Source organism: Coregonus lavaretus (genome assembly GCF_964263955.1).
Source record: "Coregonus lavaretus genome assembly, contig: HAP1_SCAFFOLD_7692, whole genome shotgun sequence".
NCBI classification, from domain to species: Eukaryota; Metazoa; Chordata; class Actinopteri; order Salmoniformes; family Salmonidae; genus Coregonus; species Coregonus lavaretus.
Genome location: NW_028162587.1, coordinates 10,001 through 25,240, shown reverse-complemented (window position 1 = coordinate 25,240; position 15,240 = coordinate 10,001). Strand labels below are relative to the sequence as shown.

At 45.1% G+C, this 15,240-nt stretch overlaps 1 protein-coding gene across 1 annotated transcript in view; it reads left to right on the top strand.

Moving 5' to 3' along the window:
• Window positions 1-431: 431 nt before the first annotated feature.
• The window catches only part of LOC311119138 (FERM, ARHGEF and pleckstrin domain-containing protein 1-like), a gene marked incomplete at both ends in the record, with an annotated part of 18,800 nt that continues 3,991 nt past the window's right edge, over window positions 432-15,240 (top strand). The window contains 3 exons of the mRNA XM_084193884.1: window positions 432-529; window positions 1,366-1,480; window positions 11,118-11,265. Of these exons, the coding sequence (XP_084050010.1) occupies window positions 432-529; window positions 1,366-1,480; window positions 11,118-11,265 (361 nt within the window). The remainder of the gene's footprint in view (window positions 530-1,365; window positions 1,481-11,117; window positions 11,266-15,240) is intronic.

Genomic DNA, 15,240 nt, shown 5'->3' with positions numbered 1-15,240 from the left:
TCTCTCTGTCTCTCTCTCTCTCTCTCTCTCTGTCTCTGTCTCTGTCTCTGTCTCTCTCTCTCTCTCTCTCGCTGTCTCTCTCTCTCTCTCTCTCTCTCGCTGTCTCTCTCTCTCTCTCCCTTTGTCTCTCTCTCTCTCCCTTTGTCTCTCTCTCCCTCTATCTCTGTCTCTCCCCCTCTCTCTCCCTCTCTATTTCTCTCTCACTCTCCATTCTCTCTCTCCTTCTCTCTCTCTCTCTCTCCATTCTCTCCTTCTCTCTCCATTCTCTCCTTCTCTCTCTCCATTCTCTCCTTCTCTCTCTCTCTCTCTCCATTCTCTCCTTCTCTCTCTCTCTCTCTCTCCATTCTCTCCTTCTCTCTCTCTCTCTCCATTCTCTCCTTCTCGCTCTCTCTCTCTCTCTCTCTCTCTCTCTCGCTCTCTCTCTCTCTCAGGTACCTGTTTGCTCTCCAGATAAAGCATGATCTGGCGTGTGGACGTCTGACCTGCAACGACACAAGTGCTGCTCTGCTGGTCTCACATATCGTCCAGTGTAAGCATAGAGCTTCCTGTAACTTTCTATTATAACATAGTTAGAGCTTCCTGATTTGACTTTTTGTACCAATTCCAGTGCCGATATTGCAGAGCCAAACTGAGTTGAAGAGGCGGTTAATATGCATATGGGAGCCATTGTCATTCAGGCTGAACCATTTTCCTGAATACATCAAAATACCTGTCAGACAAATCGTCAGACAAATTCAGAATCACTTAGTTGCCATGGAACCTGTCCAGTTCTCATCACCTTTGGGTAATATGGACAGACTGTTGCTGAATACCTGATACAGAGGGTATAACTGCCAGTTCAGGCTCTAGTGGGGTGACGTCGGTGTGAATTGAACTCCTCTCTTGGTTATTCACCAACACCGTTTCTTCTCCTCTCTCTATCCCTCCTCTCTCCTCTCTCTCTTCTCCTCTCTCCTCTCTCTCCTCTCTATCCCTCCTCTCTCCTCTCTCTCTATCCCTCCTCTCTCCTCTCTCCTCTCTCTCTATCCCTCCTCTCTCCTCTCTATCCCTCCTCTCTCCTCTCTATCCCTCCTCTCTCCTCTCTCCTCTCTCTCTATCCCTCCTCTCTCCTCTCTATCCCTCCTCTCTCCTCTCTATCCCTCCTCTCTCCTCTCTATCCCTCCTCTCTCCTCTCTCGTCTCTCTCCTCTCTTCTCCTCTCTCTCCTCTCTCCTCTCCTGTCTCTCCTATTTTCTGCTCTCTCCTATTTTCTGCTCTCTCTCCTATCTCTCTCTCCTATTTTCTGCTCTCTCCTATCTCTCTCTCCTATTTTCTGCTCTCTCCTATCTTTCTCTCTCTCTCGGTCTCTCCCCTCTTCTATCCACAGCTGAGATCGGGGACTTTGATGAGGTCCAGAGTTTTCAGCACCTTCTTCACAACAAGTACATACCTGACCAGGACGCCCTGATGGACAAGATCACAGAGTACCACCACAAGCACGTGTGAGTTCCTCTAGCTTTCTTTGGACCCCCTGAGTTCCTCTAGCTTTCTTTGGACCCCCTGAGTTCCTCTAGCTTTCGTTGGACCCCCCTGAGTTCCTCTAGCTTCCTTTGGACCCCCTGAGTTCCTCTAGCTTCCTTTGGACCCCCTGAGTTACTCTAGCTTTCTTTGGACCCCCTGAGTTCCTCTAGCTTTCTTTGGACCCCCTGAGTTCCTCTAGCTTTCGTTGGACCCCCCTGAGTTCCTCTAGCTTTCTTTGGACCCCCTGAGTTCCTCTAGCTTTCGTTGGACCCCCCTGAGTTCCTCTAGCTTCCTTTGGACCCCCCTGAGTTCCTCTAGCTTTCTTTGGACCCCCCTGAGTTCCTCTAGCTTCCTTTGGACCCCCTGAGTTCCTCTAGCTTTCTTTGGACCCCCTGAGTTCCTCTAGCTTTCGTTGGACCCCCCTGAGTTCCTCTAGCTTTCTTTGGACCCCCTGAGTTCCTCTAGCTTCCTTTGGACCCCCCTGCGAAGTCACGTGTGAGTTCCTCTAGCTTCCTTTGGACCCCCCTGCGAAGTCACGTGTGAGTCCCTCTAGCTTTCTTTGGACCCCATGAGTTCCTCTAGCTTTCTTTGGACCCCCTGAGTTCCTCTAGCTTCCTTTGGACCCCCTGAGTTCCTCTAGCTTCCTTTGGACCCCCTGAGTTCCTCTAGCTTCCTTTGGACCCCCTGAGTTCCTCTAGCTTCCTTTGGACCCCCTGAGTTCCTCTAGCTTCCTTTGGACCCCCTGTGAGTTCCTCTAGCTTTCTTTGGACCCCCTGAGTTCCTCTAGCTTCCTTTGGACCCCCTGAGTTCCTCTAGCTTCCTTTGGACCCCCTGAGTTCCTCTAGCTTCCTTTGGACCCCCTGAGTTCCTCTAGCTTCCTTTGGACCCCCTGTGAGTTCCTCTAGCTTTCTTTGGACCCTCTGAGTTCCTCTAGCTTCCTTTGGACCCCCTGAGTTCCTCTAGCTTCCTTTGGACCCCCTGTGAGTTCCTCTAGCTTTCTTTGGACCCCCTGAGTTCCTCTAGCTTCCTTTGGACCCCCTGAGTTCCTCTAGCTTCCTTTGGACCCCCTGAGTTCCTCTAGCTTCCTTTGGACCCCCTGAGTTCCTCTAGCTTCCTTTGGACCCCCTGTGAGTTCCTCTAGCTTTCTTTGGACCCCCTGAGTTCCTCTAGCTTCCTTTGGACCCCCTGAGTTCCTCTAGCTTCCTTTGGACCCCCTGTGAGTTCCTCTAGCTTTCTTTGGACCCCCTGAGTTCCTCTAGCTTCCTTTGGACCCCCTGAGTTCCTCTAGCTTCCTTTGGACCCCCTGAGTTCCTCTAGCTTCCTTTGGACCCCCTGAGTTCCTCTAGCTTCCTTTGGACCCCCTGAGTTCCTCTAGCTTCCTTTGGACCCCCTGCGGAGTTGGAGTTTGGGCCACATACTAAGTGTAGACTACCGATCGCTGTCCATGGTTCTGAAATGGAGACGTCTTCGCGGCTGCCTATCGATAGGCTATCAGATGATGTGGTGCTTTGCTTTAATGGAGACATGTTTATTTAGTTTTGGCAGTCATTTTCTCATGTTAAGTCTAAAGGCATACGGTGTCACAATGCTGCTATTTAGAATGCTGGCTGGCGGCAATCATGTATTTACTTGTTCAGTCATTTAAGTGGGAAATTCAAACATTGCAGATTGTAAAATTAATGTTTGATGCAACAGCATACTAATCAGTAACCAATATATACTTTTTTTTATATACAGTGCCTTCGGAAAGTATTCAGACCGCTTGACTTTTTCCACATTTTGTTACGTTACAGCCTTATTCTAAAATGGATTAAATATATATATAAAAATGTGCAATCTACACACAATACCCCATAATAGGTTTTTAGAAATGTTTGCAAGGATTGTGTCGAAGCACAAGATCTGGGGAAAGGTACCAAAAAATGTCTGCAGCATTGAAGGTCCCCAAGAACACAGTGGCCTCCATCATTCTTAAATCGAAGAAGTCTGGAACCACCAAGACTCTTCCTAGAGCTGGCCGCCCGGCCAAACTGAGCAATCAGGGGAGAAGGGCCTTGGTCAGGGATTACAGCCTCAAACGTGTGAGTTACTCTAGATTATAGAATACCACCACAAACGTGTGTGAGTTACTCAAGATCACAGAATACCATCACAAACATGTGTGAGTTACTCTAGATTATAGAATACCACCACAAACATGTGAGTTACTCTAGATTATAGATACCATCACAAACGTGTGAGTTACTCTAGATCACGGAACACCATCACAAACGTGTGAGTTACTCAAGATCACAGAATACCATCACAAACATGTGTGAGTTACTCTAGATTATAGAATACCACCACAAACATGTGAGTTACTCTAGATTATAGAATACCATCACAAACATGTGAGTTACTCTAGATTATAGAATACCACCACAAACATGTGAGTTACTCTAGATTATAGATACCATCACAAACGTGTGAGTTACTCTAGATCACGGAACACCATCACAAACATGTGTGAGTTACTCAAGATCACAGAATACCATCACAAACATGTGTGAGTTACTCTAGATTATAGAATACCATCACAAACATGTGTGAGCTACTCTAGATTATAGAATACCACCACAAACATGTGTGTTACTCTAGATTATAGAATACCACCACAAACATGTGAGCTACTCTAGATTATAGAATACCACCACAAACATGTGTGAGTTACTCTAGATTATAGAATACCATCACAAACATGTGTGAGCTACTCTAGATTATAGAATACCACCACAAACATGTGAGCTACTCTAGATTATAGAATACCACCACAAACATGTGTGAGTTACTCTAGATTATAGAATACCACCACAAACATGTGAGTTACTCTAGATTATAGAATACCACCACAAACATGTGAGCTACTCTAGATTATAGAATACCACCACAAACATGTGTGAGTTACTCTAGATTATAGAATACCACCACAAACATGTGAGTTACTCTAGATTATAGAATACCACCACAAACATGTGTGAGTTACTCTAGATTATAGAATACCATCACAAACGTGTGTGAGTTACTCTAGATTATAGAATACCATCACAAACGTGTGTGAGTTACTCTAGATTATAGAATACCACCACAAACATGTGAGCTACTCTAGATTATAGAATACCACCACAAACATGTGTGAGTTACTCTAGATTATAGAATACCATCACAAACGTGTGTGAGTTACTCTAGATTATAGAATACCATCACAAACGTGTGTGAGTTACTCTAGATTATAGAATACCATCACAAACATGTGTGAGTTACTCTAGATTATAGAATACCATCACAAACGTGTGTGAGTTACTCTAGATTATAGAATACCACCACAAACATGTGTGAGTTACTCTAGATTATAGAATACCACCACAAACATGTGAGTTACTCTAGATTATAGAATACCACCACAAACATGTGAGTTACTCTAGATTATAGATACCATCACAAACGTGTGAGTTACTCTAGATCACGGAACACCATCACAAACATGTGTGAGTTACTCAAGATCACAGAATACCATCACAAACATGTGTGAGTTACTCTAGATTATAGAATACCATCACAAACGTGTGAGTTACTCTAGATCACAGAATACCATCACAAACATGTGTGAGTTACTCAAGATCACAGAATACCATCACAAACATGTGTGAGTTACTCTAGATTATAGAATACCACCACAAACATGTGAGTTACTCTAGGTCACACTTGATCACAGAATACCATTGCAAACACTGGCGTTGAATCCAGACTACTGTTATTTGAGAGATGGGGGCAGGAGGGGACAGGAAACATAGGACATCACATAGGACATCACACCCTTCCACCAGGAGAATGGTCTCTTCCTGCCAGCTGAACAAACAGCCAGGGGATTTAGCTGCTGTAGAAGAGGCTTGATGTACATCAGTAACCAGGCCCAGTGTTCTGTAATGAAGGACTGTAGTGTTGTCTAGCATCCAGCCAGTGGTCTGTAATGAAGGACTGTAGTGTCGTGTCTAGCATCCAGCCAGTGGTCTGTAGTGTTGTCTAGCATCCAGCCAGTGGTCTGTAATGAAGGACTGTAGTGTTGTCTAGCATCCAGCCAGTGGTCTGTAATGAAGGACTGTAGTGTTGTGTCTAGCATCCAGCCAGTGGTCTGTAATGAAGGACTGTAGTGTTGTGTCTAGCATCCAGCCAGTGGTCTGTAATGAAGGACTGTAGTGTTGTGTCTAGCATCCAGCCAGTGGTCTGTAATGAAGGACTGTAGTGTTGTGTCTAGCATCCAGCCAGTGGTCTGTAATGAAGGACTGTAGTGTTGTGTCTAGCATCCAGCCAGTGGTCTGTAATGAAGGACTGTAGTGTCGTGTCTAGCATCCAGCCAGTGGTCTGTAATGAAGGACTGTAGTGTCGTGTCTAGCATCCAGCCAGTGGTCTGTAATGAAGGACTGTAGTGTCGTGTCTAGCATCCAGCCAGTGGTCTGTAATGAAGGACTGTAGTGTTGTGTCTAGCATCCAGCCAGTGTTCTGTAATGAAGGACTGTAGTGTTGTCTAGCATCCAGCCAGTGTTCTGTAATGAAGGACTGTAGTGTTGTCCAGCATCCAGCCAGTGGTCTGTAATGAAGGACTGTAGTGTTGTCCAGCATCCAGCCAGTGGTCTGTAATGAAGGACTGTAGTGTCGTGTCTAGCATCCAGCCAGTGGTCTGTAATGAAGGACTGTAGTGTTGTCTAGCATCCAGCCAGTGGTCTGTAATGAAGGACTGTAGTGTTGTGTCTAGCATCCAGCCAGTGGTCTGTAATGAAGGACTGTAGTGTTGTGTCTAGCATCCAGCCAGTGGTCTGTAATGAAGGACTGTAGTGTTGTGTCTAGCATCCAGCCAGTGGTCTGTAATGAAGGACTGTAGTGTTGTGTCTAGCATCCAGCCAGTGGTCTGTAATGAAGGACTGTAGTGTTGTCTAGCATCCAGCCAGTGGTCTGTAATGAAGGACTGTAGTGTTGTGTCTAGCATCCAGCCAGTGGTCTGTAATGAAGGACTGTAGTGTTGTGTCTAGCATCCAGCCAGTGGTCTGTAATGAAGGACTGTAGTGTTGTCTAGCATCCAGCCAGTGGTCTGTAATGAAGGACTGTAGTGTTGTCTAGCATCCAGCCAGTGGTCTGTAATGAAGGACTGTAGTGTTGTGTCTAGCATCCAGCCAGTGGTCTGTAATGAAGGACTGTAGTGTTGTGTCTAGCATCCAGCCAGTGGTCTGTAATGAAGGACTGTAGTGTTGTGTCTAGCATCCAGCCAGTGGTCTGTAATGAAGGACTGTAGTGTTGTGTCTAGCATCCAGCCAGTGGTCTGTAATGAAGGACTGTAGTGTTGTCTAGCATCCAGCCAGTGGTCTGTAATGAAGGACTGTAGTGTTGTCTAGCATCCAGCCAGTGGTCTGTAATGAAGGACTGTAGTGTTGTGTCTAGCATCCAGCCAGTGGTCTGTAATGAAGGACTGTAGTGTTGTGTCTAGCATCCAGCCAGTGGTCTGTAATGAAGGACTGTAGTGTTGTGTCTAGCATCCAGCCAGTGGTCTGTAATGAAGGACTGTAGTGTTGTCTAGCATCCAGCCAGTGGTCTGTAATGAAGGACTGTAGTGTTGTGTCTAGCATCCAGCCAGTGGTCTGTAATGAAGGACTGTAGTGTTGTGTCTAGCATCCAGCCAGTGGTCTGTAATGAAGGACTGTAGTGTTGTCTAGCATCCAGCCAGTGGTCTGTAATGAAGGACTGTAGTGTTGTCTAGCATCCAGCCAGTGGTCTGTAATGAAGGACTGTAGTGTTGTGTCTAGCATCCAGCCAGTGGTCTGTAATGAAGGACTGTAGTGTTGTGTCTAGCATCCAGCCAGTGGTCTGTAATGAAGGACTGTAGTGTTGTGTCTAGCATCCAGCCAGTGGTCTGTAATGAAGGACTGTAGTGTTGTCTAGCATCCAGCCAGTGGTCTGTAATGAAGGACTGTAGTGTTGTGTCTAGCATCCAGCCAGTGGTCTGTAATGAAGGACTGTAGTGTTGTGTCTAGCATCCAGCCAGTGGTCTGTAATGAAGGACTGTAGTGTTGTCTAGCATCCAGCCAGTGGTCTGTAATGAAGGACTGTAGTGTTGTGTCTAGCATCCAGACAGTGGTCTGTAATGAAGGACTGTAGTGTTGTCTAGCATCCAGCCAGTGGTCTGTAATGAAGGACTGTAGTGTTGTGTCTAGCATCCAGCCAGTGGTCTGTAATGAAGGACTGTAGTGTTGTGTCTAGCATCCAGCCAGTGGTCTGTAATGAAGGACTGTAGTGTTGTCTAGCATCCAGCCAGTGGTCTGTAATGAAGGACTGTAGTGTTGTGTCTAGCATCCAGCCAGTGGTCTGTAATGAAGGACTGTAGTGTTGTGTCTAGCATCCAGCCAGTGGTCTGTAATGAAGGACTGTAGTGTTGTGTCTAGCATCCAGCCAGTGGTCTGTAATGAAGGACTGTAGTGTTGTCTAGCATCCAGCCAGTGGTCTGTAATGAAGGACTGTAGTGTTGTGTCTAGCATCCAGCCAGTGGTCTGTAATGAAGGACTGTAGTGTTGTGTCTAGCATCCAGCCAGTGGTCTGTAATGAAGGACTGTAGTGTTGTGTCTAGCATCCAGCCAGTGGTCTGTAATGAAGGACTGTAGTGTTGTCCAGCATCCAGCCAGTGGTCTGTAATGAAGGACTGTAGTGTTGTGTCCAGCATCCAGCCAGTGGTCTGTAATGAAGGACTGTAGTGTTGTGTCTAGCATCCAGCCAGTGGTCTGTAATGAAGGACTGTAGTGTTGTGTCTAGCATCCAGCCAGTGGTCTGTAATGAAGGACTGTAGTGTTGTCTAGCATCCAGCCAGTGGTCTGTAATGAAGGACTGTAGTGTTGTGTCTAGCATCCAGCCAGTGGTCTGTAATGAAGGACTGTAGTGTTGTGTCTAGCATCCAGCCAGTGGTCTGTAATGAAGGACTGTAGTGTTGTGTCTAGCATCCAGCCAGTGGTCTGTAATGAAGGACTGTAGTGTTGTCTAGCATCCAGCCAGTGGTCTGTAATGAAGGACTGTAGTGTTGTGTCTAGCATCCAGCCAGTGGTCTGTAATGAAGGACTGTAGTGTTGTGTCTAGCATCCAGCCAGTGGTCTGTAATGAAGGACTGTAGTGTTGTCTAGCATCCAGCCAGTGGTCTGTAATGAAGGACTGTAGTGTTGTGTCTAGCATCCAGCCAGTGGTCTGTAATGAAGGACTGTAGTGTTGTCTAGCATCCAGCCAGTGGTCTGTAATGAAGGACTGTAGTGTTGTGTCTAGCATCCAGCCAGTGGTCTGTAATGAAGGACTGTAGTGTTGTGTCTAGCATCCAGCCAGTGGTCTGTAATGAAGGACTGTAGTGTTGTGTCTAGCATCCAGCCAGTGGTCTGTAATGAAGGACTGTAGTGTTGTGTCTAGCATCCAGCCAGTGGTCTGTAATGAAGGACTGTAGTGTTGTCTAGCATCCAGCCAGTGGTCTGTAATGAAGGACTGTAGTGTTGTGTCTAGCATCCAGCCAGTGGTCTGTAATGAAGGACTGTAGTGTTGTGTCTAGCATCCAGCCAGTGGTCTGTAATGAAGGACTGTAGTGTTGTCTAGCATCCAGCCAGTGGTCTGTAATGAAGGACTGTAGTGTTGTGTCTAGCATCCAGCCAGTGTCAGAACAGTGAAGGAAAGTTGTTAATCTGACAGGCTAGGCAATGCCTCTATCACTGCTCCCGTGGAGATGGTTAGAGATGGTTATCCATAACCCTCCTCTTGGCGTCCTGCCTTCCAGCCTTCCATGGAAAACTATTCTGGGACTGATGGAACAAGACTGTCCCTGTCCTTCCTTTCCCAGAATTCCAGCAGAGATAACTCATCCATTCCTTGGGTGTGTTCCAGGACCACTTCCTCCCTGTCTTCCTCCCAGGACCTCTATCTCCCTGCCTCTCCTCCCCAGAGAGGGACACCAGAATGCTGAGTATATCCTAGGAGTCCTAGGCTTTAGTGTTCCCTAACCACAGATCTAGGATCTGTTTATCCTACCCCAGTCCCAACCTTAACCATCAGCTGGATGACAGAAGATCTCTGGGGAAGGGGCAACTTCCACCATCGTCTATGGCAGGTTACTTTATTTATTTTACTCACTCTACCCCTCCACCCATCTCTGTCTGCCCTACCAACCCCTTCTACCCCCTCCACCCTCTCTGTCTGCCCTACCAACCCCCTCTACCCCCTCCACCCTCTCTGTCTGCCCTACCAACCCCCTCTACCCCCTCCACCCTCTCTGTCTGCCCTACCAACCCCCTCTACCCCTCCACCCTCTCTGTCTGCCCTACCAACCCCCTCTACCCCCTCCACCCTCTCTGTCTGCCCTACCAACCCCCTCTACCCCTCCACCCTCTCTGTCTGCCCTACCAACCCCCTCTACCCCCTCCACCCTCTCTGTCTGCCCTACCAACCCCCTCTACCCCCTCCACCCTCTCTGTCTGCCCTACCAACCCCCTCTACCCCCTCCACCCTCTCTGTCTGCCCTACCAACCCCCTCCACCCTCTCTGTCAGCCAAACCCAGCCCCTCTCCACCCCCCAAACCATCAACTGCCCCTCAGGAGATCAGCCAGCCCAGAGCAGAGCAGGAAATATGGAAGTGTCTAATTCAGGCCACTTACAGGAAACAGGAAACTATTTCCACTCAACAGATTTAGTAACTCAAACTCTCCCGGGAGTAGGTGGGGAGGCGGGTGGCAATATATTAGCCTTAAAAAATGGACATGGATTCTATTAGTTTTATATACATGGGTTCTATTAGTTTTATATACATGGATTCTATTAGTTTTATATACATGGATTCTATTAGTTTTATATACATGGATTCTATTAGTTTTATATACATGGATTCTATTCGTTTTATATACATGGATTCTATTAGTTTTATATACATGGATTCTATTAGTTTTATATACATGGATTCTATTAGTTTTATATACATGGATTCTATTAGTTTTATATACATGGATTCTATTAGTTTTATATACATGGATTCTATTAGTTTTATATACATGGATTCTATTCGTTTTATATACATGGATTCTATTAGTTTTATATACATGGATTCTATTAGTTTTATATACATGGATTCTATTAGTTTTATATACATGGATTCTATTAGTTTTATATACATGGATTCTATTAGTTTTATATACATGGATTCTATTAGTTTAATTTTTTGTTTCTTTGGGGGGTAGATCAGCTTGAATAATGCAGATAGATTCTAACTTCCATCAATGTAATTGTCTGCATCACTTCCAATCCCCCATATGTTTTTTTCTCGCAAATATATATAAACATACATACATATAGTTGAAGTGGGAAGTTTACATACACCTTAGCCAAATACATTTAAACTGTATTTTATACATGATTGTGATGTCCTCAGGGGCCAGGGATCAGATTTACCCAACCAAGGGTGGAGGTCGCACCGAATTAGCCAACATCTTTTGATGACAATTCTACAGATGAAACACTGGAAATAGTCAAACGTAACGTTAAACTTGTAAAGCGTTGGTATGTGTCCTGTGTGTCCCCAGAGGCCAGACGCCGGCGGAATCAGACTATCAGCTGTTGGAGATCGCCCTGCGGTTGGAGATGTACGGAGTAAGACTGCACCCTGCTAAGGACCGAGAGGGGATCCAGCTCAGTCTGGCTGTGTCCCATATCGGGGTGCTGGTGTTTCAGGTACCTCAGGGTTATATATATATGCACCAGATATTTAACCACCAGGGACATGGGAGTAACGCTGTCGTGAGGATACCTCAGGGTTATATATATATCCACCAGATATTTAACCACCAGGGACATGGGAGTAACGCTGTCGTGAGGATACCTCAGGGTTATATATATATGCACCAGATATTTAACCACCAGGGACATGGGAGTAACGCTGTCGTTAGGAGACCTCAGGGTTATATATATATATATCCACCAGATATTTAACCACCAGGGACATGGGAATAACGCTGTCATTAGGAGACCTCAGGGTTATATATACAGTGGGGGAAAAAAGTATTTAGTCAGCCACCAATTGTGCATGTTCTCCCACTTAACAAGATGAGAGAGGCCTGTAATTTTCATCATAGGTACACGTCAACTATGACAGACAAATTGAGAAATTTTTTTCCAGAAAATCACATTCTAGGATTTTTAATGAATTTATTTGCAAATTATGGTGGAAAATAAGTATTTGGTCACCTACAAACAAGCAAGATTTCTGGCTCTCACAGACCTGTAACTTCTTCTTTAAGAGGCTCCTCTGTCCTCCACTCGTTACCTGTATTAATGGCACCTGTTTGAACTTGTTATCAGTATAAAAGACACCTGTTCACAACCTCAAACAGTCACACTCCAAACTCCACTATGGCCAAGACCAAAGAGCTGTCAAAGGACACCAGAAACAAAATTGTAGACCTGCACCAGGCTGGGAAGACTGAATCTGCAATAGGTAAGCAGCTTGGTTTGAAGAAATCAACTGTGGGAGCAATTATTAGGAAATGGAAGACATACAAGACCACTGATAATCTCCCTCGATCTGGGGCTCCACGCAAGATCTCACCCCGTGGGGTCAAAATGATCACAAGAACGGTGAGCAAACATCCCAGAACCACACGGGGGGACCTAGTGAATGACCTGCAGAGAGCTGGGACCAAAGTAACAAAGCCTACCATCAGTAACACACTACGCCGCCAGGGACTCAAATCCTGCAGTGACAGACGTGTCCCCCTGCTTAAGCCAGTACATGTCCAGGCCCGTCTGAAGTTTGCTAGAGTGTATTTGGATGATCCAGAAGAGGATTGGGAGAATGTCATATGGTCAGATAAAACCAAAATATAACTTTTTGGTAAAAACTCAACTCGTCGTGTTTGGAGGACAATGAATGCTGAGTTGCATCCAAAGAACACCATACCTACTGTGAAGCATGGGGGTGGAAACATCATGCTTTGGGGCTGTTTTTCTGCAAAGGGACCAGGACGACTGATCCGTGTAAAGGAAAGAATGAATGGGGCCATGTATCGTGAGATTTTGAGTGAAAACCTCCTTCCATCAGCAAGGGCAGTGAAGATGAAACGTGGCTGGGTCTTTCAGCATGACAATGATCCCAAACACACCGCCCGGGCAACGAAGGAGTGGCTTCGTAAGAAGCATTTCAAGGTACTGGAGTGGCCTAGCCAGTCTCCAGATCTCAACCCCATAGAAAATCTTTGGAGGGAGTTGAAAGTCCGTGTTGCCCAGCGACAGCCCCAAAACATCACTGCTCTAGAGGAGATCTGCATGGAGGAATGGGCCAAAATACCAGCAACAGTGTATGAAAACCTTGTGAAGACTTACAGAAAACGTTTGACCTGTGTCATTGCCAACAAAGGGTATATAACAAAGTATTGAGAAACTTTTGTTATTGACCAAATACTTATTTTCCACCATAATTTGCAAATAAATTCATTAAAAATCCTACAATGTGATTTTCTGGATTTTTTTTCCTCATTTTGTCTGTCATAGTTGACGTGTACCTATGATGAAAATTACAGGCCTCTCTCATCTTTTTAAGTGGGAGAACTTGCACAATTGGTGGCTGACTAAATACTTTTTTTCCCCACTGTATATATATATATATGCATTTTTCTGGATTTTTGTTGTTATTCTGTCTCTCACTGTTCAAAGAAACCTACCATTTAAATTATAGACTGATCATGTCTTTGTCAGTGGGCAAAAGTACAAAATCAGCAGGGGATCAAATACTTTTTTCCCTCACTGTATAGTGTACATATCTATTTTTAAACGGTTATTTATTTAATTTAATTTTTTTATTTAACCTTTATTTAACCAGGTAAGCCAGTTGAGAACAAGTTCTCATTTACAACTGCGACCTGGCCAAGATAAAGCAAAGCAGTGCGATTTAAAAACAACAACAACAGAGTTACATATGGGGTAAAAAACATAAAGTCAACAACACAATAGATGGTTATTTTATTTTCCTCCATAACAGCAGGTTACATGGTTATAGGCCCTGGGCCCACTATCACCCATAGTATATTACAACACTTTGGAATGATAACAGCAGGTTACATGGTTATAGGCCCTGGGCCCACTATCACCCATAGGATATTACAACACTTTGGAATGATAACAGCAGGTTACATGGTTATAGGCCCTGGGCCCACTATCACCCATAGGATATTACAACACTTTGGAATGATAACAGCAGGTTACATGGTTATAGGCCCTGGGCCCACTATCACCCATAGTATATTACAACACTTTGGAATGATAACAGCAGGTTACATGGTTATAGGCCCTGGGCCCACTATCACCCATAGGATATTACAACACTTTGGAATGATAACAGCAGGTTACATGGTTATAGGCCCTGGGCCCACTATCACCCATAGGATATTACAACACTTTGGAATGATAACAGCAGGTTACATGGTTATAGGCCCTGGGCCCACTATCACCCATAGTATATTACAACACTTTGGAATGATAACAGCAGGTTACATGGTTATAGGCCCTGGGCCCACTATCACCCATAGGATATTACAACACTTTGGAATGATAACAGCAGGTTACATGGTTATAGGCCCTGGGCCCACTATCACCCATAGGATATTACAACACTTTGGAATGATAACAGCAGGTTACATGGTTATAGGCCCTGGGCCCACTATCACCCATAGGATATTACAACACTTTGGAATGATAACAGTAGGTTACATGGTTATAGGCCCTGGGCCCACTATCACCCATAGGATATTACAACACTTTGGAATGATAACAGCAGGTTACATGGTTATAGGCCCTGGGCCCACTATCACCCATAGGATATTACAACACTTTGGAATGATAACAGCAGGTTACATGGTTATAGGCCCTGGGCCCACTATCACCCATAGGATATTACAACACTTTGGAATGATAACAGCAGGTTACATGGTTATAGGCCCTGGGCCCACTATCACCCATAGGATATTACAACACTTTGGAATGATAACAGTAGGTTACATGGTTATAGGCCCTGGGCCCACTATCACCCATAGGATATTACAACACTTTGGAATGATAACAGCAGGTTACATGGTTATAGTCCCTGGGCCCACTATCACCCATAGTATATTACAACACTTTGGAATGATAACAGTAGGTTACATGGTTATAACCTAGTGGTGTTATACAGGAGGACACAGCAAGAACCTAGTGGTGTTATACAGGAGGACACAGCAAGAACCTAGTGGTGTTATACAGGAGGACACAGCAATAACCTAGTGTTGTTATACAGGAGGACACAGCAATAACCTAGTGGTGTTATACAGGAGGACACAGCAATAACCTAGTGGTGTTATACAGGAGGACACAGCAAGAACCTAGTGGTGTTATACAGGAGGACACAGCAATAACCTAGTGTTGTTATACAGGAGGACACAGCAATAACCTAGTGGTGTTATACAGGAGGACACAGCAATAACCTAGTGTTGTTATACAGGAGGACACAGCAAGAACCTAGTGTTGTTATACAGGAGGACACAGGAAGAACCTAGTGTTGTTATACAGGAGGACACAGCAAGAACCTAGTGGTGTTATACAGGAGGACACAGCAATAACCTAGTGGTGTTATACAGGAGGACACAGCAAGAACCTAGTGTTGTTATACAGGAGGACACA